At 47.3% G+C, this 11,805-nt stretch overlaps 1 protein-coding gene across 1 annotated transcript in view; it reads left to right on the top strand.

The window, feature by feature from the left end:
- The window catches only part of LOC143283455 (mannosyl-oligosaccharide 1,2-alpha-mannosidase IA-like), a 32,788-nt gene extending 27,702 nt beyond the window's left edge, over positions 1-5,086 (top strand). The window contains exons 9-10 of the mRNA XM_076589694.1: positions 1,699-1,871; positions 4,534-5,086. Of these exons, the coding sequence (XP_076445809.1) occupies positions 1,699-1,871; positions 4,534-4,773 (413 nt within the window). The 3' untranslated portion in view covers positions 4,774-5,086. The remainder of the gene's footprint in view (positions 1-1,698; positions 1,872-4,533) is intronic.
- Positions 5,087-11,805: the final 6,719 nt, after the last annotated feature.

The following is an 11,805-nucleotide window of genomic DNA, read 5'->3' as shown; positions in this document are numbered from 1 at the left end:
ACAGGTAGGGAATGGTCACCAGTCCTATGACAGAACAGGTAGGGGGGAATTGTCACCAGCCCTATGACAGAACAGGTAGGGGGGAATGGTCACCAGTCCTATGACAGAACAGGTAGGGAATGGTCATCAGTCCTATGACAGAACAGGTAGGGGGGAATGGTCACCAGTCCTATGACAGAACAGGTAGGGGGGAATGGTCACCAGTCCTATGACAGGACAGGAGAACAGGTAGGGAATGGTCACCAGTCCTGTGACAGAACAGGTAGGGAATGGTCACCAGTCCTATGACAGAACAGGTAGGGGGGAATGGTCACCAGTCCTATGACAGAACAGGTAGGGGGGAATTGTCACCAGTCCTATGACAGAACAGGTAGGGAATGGTGACCAGTCCTGTGACAGAACAGCTAGGGAATGGTCACCAGTCCTATGACAGAACAGGTAGGGAATGGTGACCAGTCCTGTGACAGAACAGGTAGGGGGGAATGGTCACCAGTCCTTTGACAGAACAGGTAGGGGGGAATGGTCACCAGTCCTATGACAGAACAGGTAGGGGGGAATGGTCACCAGTCCTATGACAGAACAGGTAGGGAATGGTCACCAGTCCTATGACAGAACAGGGAGGGGTAATGGTCACCAGTCCTATGACAGAACAGCTAGGGAATGGTCACCAGTCCTATGACAGAACAGGTAGGGAATGGTCACCAGTCCTATGACAGAACAGGTAGGGGGGAATGGTCACCAGTCCTATGACAGAACAGGTAGGGGGGAATGGTCACCAGTCCTATGACAGGACAGGAGAACAGGTAGGGAATGGTCACCATTCCTGTGACAGAACAGGTAGGGAATGGTCACCAGTCCTATGACAGAACAGGTAGGGAATGGTCACCAGTCCTATGACAGAACAGGTAGGGAATGGTGACCAGTCCTGTGACAGAACAGGTAGGGGGGAATGGTCACCAGTCCTTTGACAGAACAGGTAGGGGGGAATGGTCACCAGTCCAGCAGAGATGCTGTTATGATTTTGCTGTATTTTGTTCAGACCTGTTTACTAGTATGATTTTGGTGTAATTTGTACACCATTTTGACTTGGAGTACGCCAGTACGTTAAAATAGATTTCAGTATGACTTTTGATGAAAGAAAAAGAAAGGTTTTGGCCTACCAGAGCGATGGTGTGTGTGTGTGTCTTACCGGGCAAGTGAGAAACAGTAACTGTTAATCCCACCTAATAGAATCAGTTCCTGACACTGTTTGTCTCACATTGCAAATGCTGGCTTTTCTTTTCTAACTCTGTATGTTGCTGTTTGCAGTAGAGGTTAAAAAAGTCCATAGTCTTGAGTTGGCCCTGGATGGTCAGCTGGGCCAAACTGAAATCAACAGTGCTAATAAATCTGATATATATATATATATATATAAGACAGTTGTACTGTGCAAATTACAGAATCACAGTTTCGGATATGTTCGCTTGGTACACTATTTTGAGGAGGAGTACATCATTTTTTTTGACAAGAATACACCAAACACAAATAAGGGTAAACAGGTCTGTTTGTTACATTCGATCGCAGTTTGTTCCGACATTATGCCATCATCAAAATTGTACCGAGGAGTTCACTTTCAACTACATAGCATGGTCACATGCTTTCCTGTCAATGTTTTAAGGTACTCAGTGGCTGGCTCTGTCCATCTCTCCCTCTTTGCAGCGGTGAAGCTGGGACCGGAGGCCTTCCGCTTTGATGGCAGCTCTGAGGCGGTGGCCACCCGCTCCAATGAGAAGTACTACATCCTGAGGCCCGAGGTGATGGAGACCTACTTCTACATGTGGCGTCTGACCAAAGACCAGAAGTACCGAGACTGGGCCTGGGAGGCTGCTCAGGTCAGTATGTGGACTCTGGGTTTGTGTGTGTGTGTTTTTTTGGGGGGAGAGAGGCCTGGGGGGGTTTGGGGGTGTGGGGAGGTATTAGGGGTTCTTGTGTGATGGATGAGTGTGTGGGATTGGGGGGGGTGGGGGGGTGATGCTGGATTTTTTATGGGTGTGAGGTTATGTGTTGATTATACCTGTGTATGTGTGCGGTTTTGGGGTTGTACACAGAAATATGTATGTGCTAGGAGTGTGTGTGTGTGATTGTGTATTTTGTATTATAACAAAGAATGTAATTTTTAATGAGCTTGTGGTGTTTACATGAAAAGATTTACATACATTTATATACACACAAGGGTGACAGAAACACTCTGGGAGGAGGTGTGATCCACAGATTGTAACAGTCTCTGTTGAATCCAGTCTGCTTCTTCAGGCTAACATGTGGTTTGGTTTCTGACATATGTGTCCCTGCTGTAGCACAGCCTGGTTAAAAACTGGAATCAGTGCAGAGTAATGATGAGTTCACAGGCAAGTGAGGGGAAAAAGGTGAAAAAAAAGGAAAAAAAAAGACGACAACAACAACAACAAATCATCTCATAATGTATGGTTGCTGTTTTTCTTTTCATGCCAGTAGCAGAGTAGGGAGATGGGGGTTAGGAAATGGGGATAAACATGGTACCAGGGCTGTTCCTCTTTCTTTGGCTGTGCACATGTATGAAAAGGAGAGGAGAAAGAGGTCAGCCTCCTTCATCTTCTGCATTTGGGGGTGGGGGTGGGGGAGTGCTGCAACTCCCAACATTCAGTTGTTTAAAAGGATGGGCTTTCACATGTTGGACCACTCCTACCCCTCCACACATTGTATTGGATTGTATGGTATTGTTTTACATTTTGTCACAACATGATATTCTGTGTGTAAAATTTGGGCTTCTCTCCGTGGGAAGAGTGTGTCGCCCAGTGCAGTGCCACCTGTATATAGAATTTTTTTTCTGTCAGCAAGCTTGTTTATCGTCATATCAAAGTGGGTTTATCTTGCATGGTTTTGTCAGGGACAACCCCTTTTGCTGCTGTGGGTTCTTTTATTTGCATGCTGCATACAGGACATAGGTTTCTCCTGTCATCCGGTAAGTCAGAGTCTGATGAACAGTCCTGATTTTGCCAGTGTGGCTGGCTGGACTGTAAGCAGCAGTGTTAGTCTTTTTGGGGGGGGAACCCACACTTCATTTTCAGGGGTGAAAATGCGTGTCTACCATTATGGAATAGCCATCTTTGTTTCAGAAAAAAAGAAGAAAAAAAGATGAATGTTCTGGATGCTACAGGAGCAGATCCACTCATTGCATGTTAACTATTTCGCTGCCAGGAAAATGGGATTTAAGTGAAATCTATTTGCCAGGGTTTCCCCCCCCCCCCAAAACGGGTATAAGTTTTCAAAAAATTCTGTGCTCTTTGTGATTGGAGAAAGACCGATAACAGTATATGCTTTCTGAAAGGTAAATGAATAAGGAATACAAAACACATGATGTTTTCACATATATGTTTTCAGTGACATGCTGTTGTTTTGAAATCAGTGTTTTGTTTTTTGTCACATTTTCAACTTGTTCATTACAAACATTAGGTAATTTGCACTAAAATATCATATTTTCTGGACAAATAGACATCTGCACACACAAAATATTACTAGAACAACCACAATAAATTAAAAAAAAGAAAGAAAAAGAGACAGATATACAGTGCATTGTGACTTCTCCAAGTGATAATATGGATGTGAGGCCACGTCCCCTCAGTCTCCACCCGCCCTCCTCTTCACCCCTCTCACACAGTCACTTGATCCAGTTCTCATCAGACTGCGTTGGCTGAGTGCCAAGAAAATCGCTCACACTGTCCTGCAAATAATTCGGTCACTGTCTGTCGTCTGCTACAGTTGTATGGCCGGCATCACCTAATGATAGTCGTATCTTGGCCACTCTCTTGATTGTTCCCTTTATTTTCTATCAGATTGTCCTATAAATGTTCATCACTGTCTTCTCCTTCGATTTTAGGCTTCAATTCTTTTTGAGCTTCAGCTGAAGAAAGCAATCTTGGTTGATTTAGTTCGCCACGATTGCATGTCTTGAGCACGGTGTCAGTCCGACATTTTGTTGAGCGAGCGAGGAGAGGAGTCAGGCAAACGGTGCGGCCAGTAACCCAACCAAAACGTTCAAATAAATGACTGCCTCATGACATAGATGGTGTTTCAATGTATGAATAGAATCTAGAAAGATTCCCCAACCTAAAGCTACCAGTATTTTTGTCAACGAACTGAATGCAAACCAGGGAAAAGTCAGAATATTTTGATGACGAGTTATTGTGGCAGCGAAGCATACATGCTTGCGCTGACGAGTTATCTCGTCATATAGGTAGCCTAGGGGTTAAGGTGGGAAAAATGAAATGGAAGAAGCTTTCTTCACAAACAGTTTGTATGCTCATGTGTCCATAACCGGCTACAGAGGAGGTGAAGTGGAGAGAAAGCACGCTCAACTGAAATGAAAAAAAAAGTCACCGTCAGCAAATCAAAAACATGTGGACGTGGAAGGCATGTCATGGTGAAAGAGGTGAGTTCAGGTGCCGGCGGAGGCATGTCATGGTGCCAGTCAGTGAAGTGACAGCAGGAGTGGTGCTGACCTGACCTTGACCTGTGCAGGCCCTGGAGAAACACTGCCGGGTGGATGGGGGCTTCACGGGGCTGCGTGACGTCTACCAGGCCAGCCCCCAGAAGGACGACGTGCAGCAGTCCTTCCTGCTGGCTGAGACCCTCAAGTACCTCTACCTGACCTTCTCCGATGACAGCCTCATCCCCCTGAACAAGTGGGTCTTCAACACCGAAGCTCACCCCTTCCCTGTCAAGGACACCAGTGTTGCTGATGCTGCCGCCGCCGCCTAGAGAGAGGGAGACAGACAGAGAAGGAAGGGGTGTGGGGTGGGGGGTGGGGGGAAGGAGTGGGTGTGGCTTTCACTTTGATTGCCGCCTAGAGAGACACAGAGAAGGAAGGGGTGGGGGGTGGGGGGTAGGAGTGGGTGTGGCTTTCACTTTGATTGCCGCCTAGAGAGACACAGAGAAGGAAGGGGTGGGGGGTGGGGGGTAGGAGTGGGTGTGGCTTTCACTTTGATTGCCGCCTAGAGAGACACAGAGAAGGAAGGGGTGGGGGGTAGGAGTGGGTGTGGCTTTCACTTTGATTGCCGCCTAGAGAGACACAGAGAAGGAAGGGGTGTGGGGTGGGGAGTGGGGGGTAGGAGTGGGTGTGGCTTTCACTTTGATTGCTGCCTAGAGAGACACAGAGAAGGAAGGGGTGGGGAGTGGGGGGTAGGAGTGGGTGTGGCTTTCACTTTGATTGCCGCCTAGAGAGACACAGAGAAGGAAGGGGTGTGGGGTGGGGGGTAGGAGTGGGTGTGGCTTTCACTTTGATTGCTGCCTAGAGAGACACAGAGAAGGAAGGGGTGGGGGGAAGGAGTGGGTGTGGCTTTCACTTTGATTGCCGCCTAGAGAGACACAGAGAAGGAAGGGGTGGGGGGAAGGAGTGGGTGTGGCTTTCACTTTGATTGCTGCCTAGAGAGATGCAGAGAAGGAAGGGGTGGGGGGAAGGAGTGGGTGTGGCTTTCACTTTGATTGCTGCCTAGAGAGACACAGAGAAGGAAGGGGTGGGGGGTGGGGGGTAGGAGTGGGTGTGGCTTTCACTTTGATTGCTGCCTAGAGAGACAGAGAAGGAAGGGGTGGGGGGAAGGAGTGGGTGTGGCTTTCACTTTGATTGCCGCCTAGAGAGACACAGAGAAGGAAGGGGTGGGGGGTGGGGGGTAGGAGTGGGTGTGGCTTTCACTTTGATTGCCGCCTAGAGAGACACAGAGAAGGAAGGGGTGGGGGGTGGGGGGAGGAGGGGGTGTGGCTGTGATTGATTGATTTGATTGAATGCGGACAGTGAACGTGGAATTTTTTTTTTCTTTTCTTTTGTGGGTGGGATACAAAATACAGAAATGCTTTACTATCATCTGGAGAAGAGAAATTCACAGTCTCGCTCAAGATGAGTGCATGAAAAACATGAAATGCTGAAATGCTCAGTTGATGTGAACCTCTTGTTCAGCAATCACAGTCATAACACATGTAATGATACAAGTAATGATCATATTACGTTCACAGTTCATTCAGTATGAATACATGAAAAACAAGAAATGCTTTAATACAAAGTTGTTGTTTACCTCAGTCCTACACAATAATCACAACTCAACATGCAATAAACACAGTAAGAGAACAGACATAGATATCATACTATAATCAAACCAAAGACATTACATGATTAAAAGCGGATTCGTGGTGGTTGTGTTTAGACAGAGATCGGGGGTGAGGGAGGGGACAGGGAAGGGGGGTGGGGGGTGGCTGTGATTGACTGAAAGAGGACAGTGAACATGGCGTGTGTGGGGGTGGGGGGTTGGTGTTGGTGTTGATGGAGGTGTGTTGTGTAGAAATGGATGGGTGTATGTATGAATGTGTGTGTGGGGTGAGGTAGGGGGTGGAGGGGCAGGGGTCATGGGCACGGTGCCAGCGTGGAGTTGGCAGTGCAGTGAGAGGAAGACCACTCAGTGTCCTCTGGGGAAAATGTTTGTGTGGCACTGTGTCATTTTCACTGTGGAGTGTTGGGGTCTTTGATCATTTGTAATCTGGAGGACATTGGCCCAACGCTCAGCTTACATCACAGGTTAACATAAGTTTACAGTTTGGACAACAACTTAGTGAGAGCTGTACGATCAGTGGTTTATCCATTGCAATGGCAAATCATTTACGGCTTAGTCTTTTGTGAAGAACTATGACTCTTAAACTAGGAGGCAAAATTGCACTGGCTCTTTGCGCAGCAGCCTTGGGGGCTAGTTGGCCTTTGGGAACCATCCCATCGCCGACTGTTGTTAAACCCTTTTGGCCAAGTGGGGAAGGAACTTGGGCAGGACACTCTCCACTATAATCAAATTGTAAGCCCAGATAGTCATGACAGCAGTAGAACCGTCCCATCGCCGACTGTTGTTAAACCCTTTTGGCCAAGTGGGGATGGAAGTTGGGCAGGACACTCTCCACTATAATCCAGTTCTAGCCCAGATCGTCCTGACAGCAGTTACCTCCTGTGCTGTTGTGATGGTGGTAGTCAAAGACAACTATCCTACATGTGGAGGACAGGAATAGGGGAGGGTGGGTGGGGGTGGGGTAAGGGCTGATCAGGAGGGGAAACAGTCTGCCCACAGAAGTGGGGGTGGCCAGGGACATGCAGCGTGGTTCCACTGCCTGGCTTGCAGCATGAGGCCCCTTTGAAGCACTGAGTGATGTGCTCAGCCTGAGGAATTGTCCTCAATCTGTGGAGCAACCAGCCTCAGCCTGTCTTCGTCTGACACTGCTGCTTCAGCCCTTGTGTCATGGTGGCCTGCACGCCACAATGTCATGTCTCCAGGTATGGCAAGAGGCAACAGGGCAGTGGGTCTGTGCTCTCTGCCTTCCCACTGTTTGACCTCAGAGCTTCATTAACATGGGCATGGTGTGGGTATGGGTACAGAGATGCCAACTGTTAACGATTTTGCTGTATCTTGTTACGCTTGATCGCAGTTTGTTCCGTCATAATGCCAACATCAAAATTGTTCCGACGAGTTCATTTTCGACTACATATCATGGTCACATGCTTTCCTGTCATAACATAATACAGACGCTCTAGACCCATTGATCATGAGGCCAGGGCAGTCACTACTAACCTTGGTCTCACGTGATGATGCTCAGCTAATCGCGTGTGTGTTTACATCGAAACAGCATTGAGTAGACCAATCAGCTTAATCGTTAACCCAAAAAAGAAAGAACGTGGCTGAATTAAGTTGCATCTTGGTCAAACAGCGTCTGTGCATGTTTGTTATGTGGCTTTGAGTCTGAGTGTTCCTACCAAATTCAAAATGTTCCTACGAAATTCCTGATTGTTCCTATGAACACTTGACAGGGGTTGGCATCTGTGTGGATTGGTCCCCAGGGGGCAGCCCAGCATAGTCCTTTGAGGTGAGTGAAATAGTGTGCAGGGACTGACCTGAAAGAGGTCTTGGTGTGAGGGGTCGTTGGGGGCAGTCTGGTGAGTAGGGACTGTGAACACTTGTGGGATGAAATGAGTAAATAGTGAGGTGTTCTTCATGGCAGATGGGTCAAGCTACACTGATGCTCTTTTGTTTCTTTTTCACTTGATGGTGTATGGACATAGCTGTCATAAACAAAAACAACAAAAAAAAAAAAAAAGAAAAAAGAAGAAGAAAAAGCAACAACAAAAAAAGCATGGATTAGTTTTTGAAGAGGAAGTCCACACCAGTAGTGTGAACTATCACTGTCAGCTCAGATGTGCGGTGCTGAATCTGTGGTAAATTCAGTCCTCCCTCCCCACAACCACCCCCCTCTCCCCACCTTGCTTTTGGTTTTGGTTTGAAGGTAATGGTGGGAATGGTGAGAGTTACGGCCCTGACAGGGCATGGTGTTGTGTCCTTTGGGGAAAGGCACTGCACTCCCCCACCTTCCTCACTCATCCAGCTGTGATTGGGCACTTTACTTCCGCTGGGGGGAGAGGCTTTGGGCTGGCCTTCTAGTCCTGAGCCCTGGACACAGTGGATGTTAATTCACTGCCCAGTGGTGTTAAAAAGGTACAGGACTTGTAAGCTTTTTGAAATGGATGGGATGGGGTGGAGGGCTGGCTACACTGGGTAGAGCTAAGCAGCCTTTCAGAGAAAGCAGCGCATGTAGGACTGGTGTGTGTGTGTGTGTGTGTGTGTGTGTGTGTGTGTGTGCATGTGTGGAGAGAGTCCGATGTTCTTTTGTAACCCAGCCCACTTAGTCACTTGAGATTTGCCAATACAGGGTGTTACACCAGCTCATTTCACATTTCACACTTGACCTGTGGTCTGTTGTTTCTCTGGGGGACACCGGCTCCCTAGTGCTAGTCAAGAAGGGGGGGTGGGGGGGGGGGGGGGTGAGCGAGGGGGAGATCCTGTCAAGAACTAAAACTGGGGGGAACTCTTGTCTCTTCTGTGTGCCACAGTTCTACACAATATGTGTGTGTGCACATGTGTGTGTGTGTGTGTGTTTTCTGCCCGGAAATGTCCCAAGTGGTCGGCTAGGCTCTTGACTGCAAGCATGATGGTTATTGTCTTTGAAATGAGAAAATGGAAGGCCCTCCTGACAAATGTGCACACGTGTGCATGCAGCGCTAGGACCATGTGTACATAGACACACATTTCCCCCCATGCCAAAAAACATTGGAATATCTAGGCCGCTTTGTGTGTTCTTCCTGAAGTAAAGCTCTGGTGTTCGTATTCTTGGAGGATGGTTTTCACTTGATATATTGTTAGGTGCTGTCAAGTACAACAACAAAAAAGAAGAAAAATAAAGAGGAGGAAGATTGGATGAAAATTTCAGTCATATAGAAAACTGTCAACTAAAGCAGAAAACTGAAAATGTGTCTGGTCAGTACATCAAGAGTCAAATATCAGAGCAGTTGAAGCATTTACTGATTATATGTGTACATTACACATGTATATATATATATATGCGTGTGTGTGTGTGTGTGTGTGTGTGTCCCCAGTGTCTATGATTGGTGAGAAGAATTGTTTGGTGGTAGGGTGGTGCCAGGGATGGGAGGATGGATTTTGGGGATGGGGTGAGTAGGGGTGTGTGTGTGTGTGTAAATGAGGTGGGGGCGTGGGGGGTGGCGGTGGGGGGTGGGGGAGGAGGGGGGAAGGAGGGTGTGGAGAGGGGAGGTTTAGGGGTGGTGGGGGGTGGCTGGCAGAGGATGGGGGTTGTTGCTGTGGGTCACGTGAAATGAGGGGTGGCGTGGATGTGTGCTGCATTCTGACGGCGAAGGATGCGGGGAAAATGGCTGTCTTTATCAGAGACTCAATTTGGCAAGTGGTGTGACTGTTAGTGTTAGGTTAGCAGAGTGGATTGGGTTAGTGGTGTGACTGTGTTAGGTAATCAGTGGATTGGGCAAGTGGTGTGACTGTGTTAGGTAATCAGTGGATTGGGTTAGTGGTGTGACTGTGTTAGGTAATCAGTGGATTGGGTTAGTGGTGTGACTGTGTTAGGTAATCAGTGGATTGGGTTAGTGGTGTGACTGTGTTAGGTAATCAGTGGATTGGGTTAGTGGTGTAACTGTGCTAGGTAATCAGTGGATTGGGTTAGTGGTGTGACTGTTAGGTAATCAGTGGATTGGGTTAGTGGTGTAACTGTGTTAGGTAATCAGTGGATTGGGTTAGTGGTGTGACTGTGTTAGGTAATCAGTGGATTGGGTTAGTGGTGTGTTGTGTTAGGTAATCAGTGGATTGGGTTAGTGGTGTGACTGTGTTATGTAATCAGTGGATTGGGTTAGTGGTGTGTTGTGTTAGGTAATCAGTGGATTGGGTTAGTGGTGTAACTGTGTTAGGTAATCAGTGGATTGGGTTAGTGGTGTGACTGTGTTAGGTAATCAGTGGATTGGGTTAGTGGTGTGACTGTGTTAGGTAATCAGTGGATTGGGTTAGTGGTGTGACTGTGTTAGGTAATCAGTGGATTGGGTTAGTGGTGTGTTAGGTAATCAGTGGATTGGGTTAGTGGTGTAACTGTGTTAGGTAATCAGTGGATTGGGTTAGTGGTGTGTTGTGTTAGGTAATCAGTTGATTGGGTTAGTGGTGTGACTGTGTTAGGTAATCAGTGGATTGGGTTAGTGGTGTGACTGTGTTAGGTAATCAGTGGATTGGGCAAGTGGTGTGACTGTGTTAGGTAATCAGTGGATTGGGCAAGTGGTGTGACTGTGTTAGGTTATCAGTGGATTCGGTTAGTGGTGTGACTGTGTTAGGTAATCAGTGGATTGGGTTAGTGGTGTGTTGTGTTAGGTAATCAGTGGATTGGGTTAGTGGTGTGACTGTGTTAGGTAATCAGTGGATTGGGTTAGTGGTGTGACTGTGTTAGGTAATCAGTGGATTGGGTTAGTGGTGTGACTGTGTTAGGTAATCAGTGGATTGGGCAAGTGGTGTGACTGTGTTAGGTAATCAGTGGATTGGGTTAGTGGTGTAACTGTGCTAGGTAATCAGTGGATTGGGTTAGTGGTGTGACTGTGTTAGGCAATCAGTGGATTGGGTTAGTGGTGTGACTGTTTTAGGTAATCAGTGGATTGGGTTAGTGGTGTGTTGTGTTAGGTAATCAGTGGATTGGGTTAGTGGTGTGACTGTTTTAGGTAATCAGTGGATTGGGTTAGTGGTGTGTTGTGTTAGGTAATCAGTGGATTGGGTTAGTGGTGTGACTGTGTTAGGTAATCAGTGGATTGGGCAAGTGGTGTGTTAGGTAATCAGTGGATTGGGTTAGTGGTGTGACTGTGTTAGGTAATCAGTGGATTGGGTTAGTGGTGTAACTGTGTTAGGTAATCAGTGGATTGGGTTAGTGGTGTGACTGTTTTAGGTAATCAGTGGATTGGGTTAGTGGTGTGACTGTGTTAGGTAATCAGTGGATTGGGTTAGTGGTGTGACTGTGTTAGGTAATCAGTGGATTGGGTTAGTGGTGTGACTGTGTTAGGTAATCAGTGGATTGGGTTAGTGGTGTGACTGTGTTAGGTAATCAGTGGATTGGGTTAGTGGTGTGACTGTGTTAGGTAATCAGTGGATTGGGTTAGTGGTGTAACTGTGTTAGGTAATCAGTGGATTGGGTTAGTGGTGTGACTGTTTTAGGTAATCAGTGGATTGGGTTAGTGGTGTGACTGTGTTAGGTTATCAGTGGATTGGGTTAGTGGTGTGTTGTGTTAGGTAATCAGTGGATTGGGTTAGTGGTGTGTTGTGTTAGGTAATCAGTGGATTGGGTTAGTGGTGTGACTGTGTTAGGTAATCAGTGGATTGGGCAAGTGGTGTGTTAGGTAATCAGTGGATTGGGTTAGTGGTGTGTTAGGTAATCAGTGGA

The sequence above is a fragment of the Babylonia areolata genome, chromosome 6 (assembly GCF_041734735.1).
Source record: "Babylonia areolata isolate BAREFJ2019XMU chromosome 6, ASM4173473v1, whole genome shotgun sequence".
NCBI lineage: Eukaryota > Metazoa > Mollusca > Gastropoda > Neogastropoda > Buccinidae > Babylonia > Babylonia areolata.
This window is presented reverse-complemented; position numbering and strand designations above follow the sequence as displayed.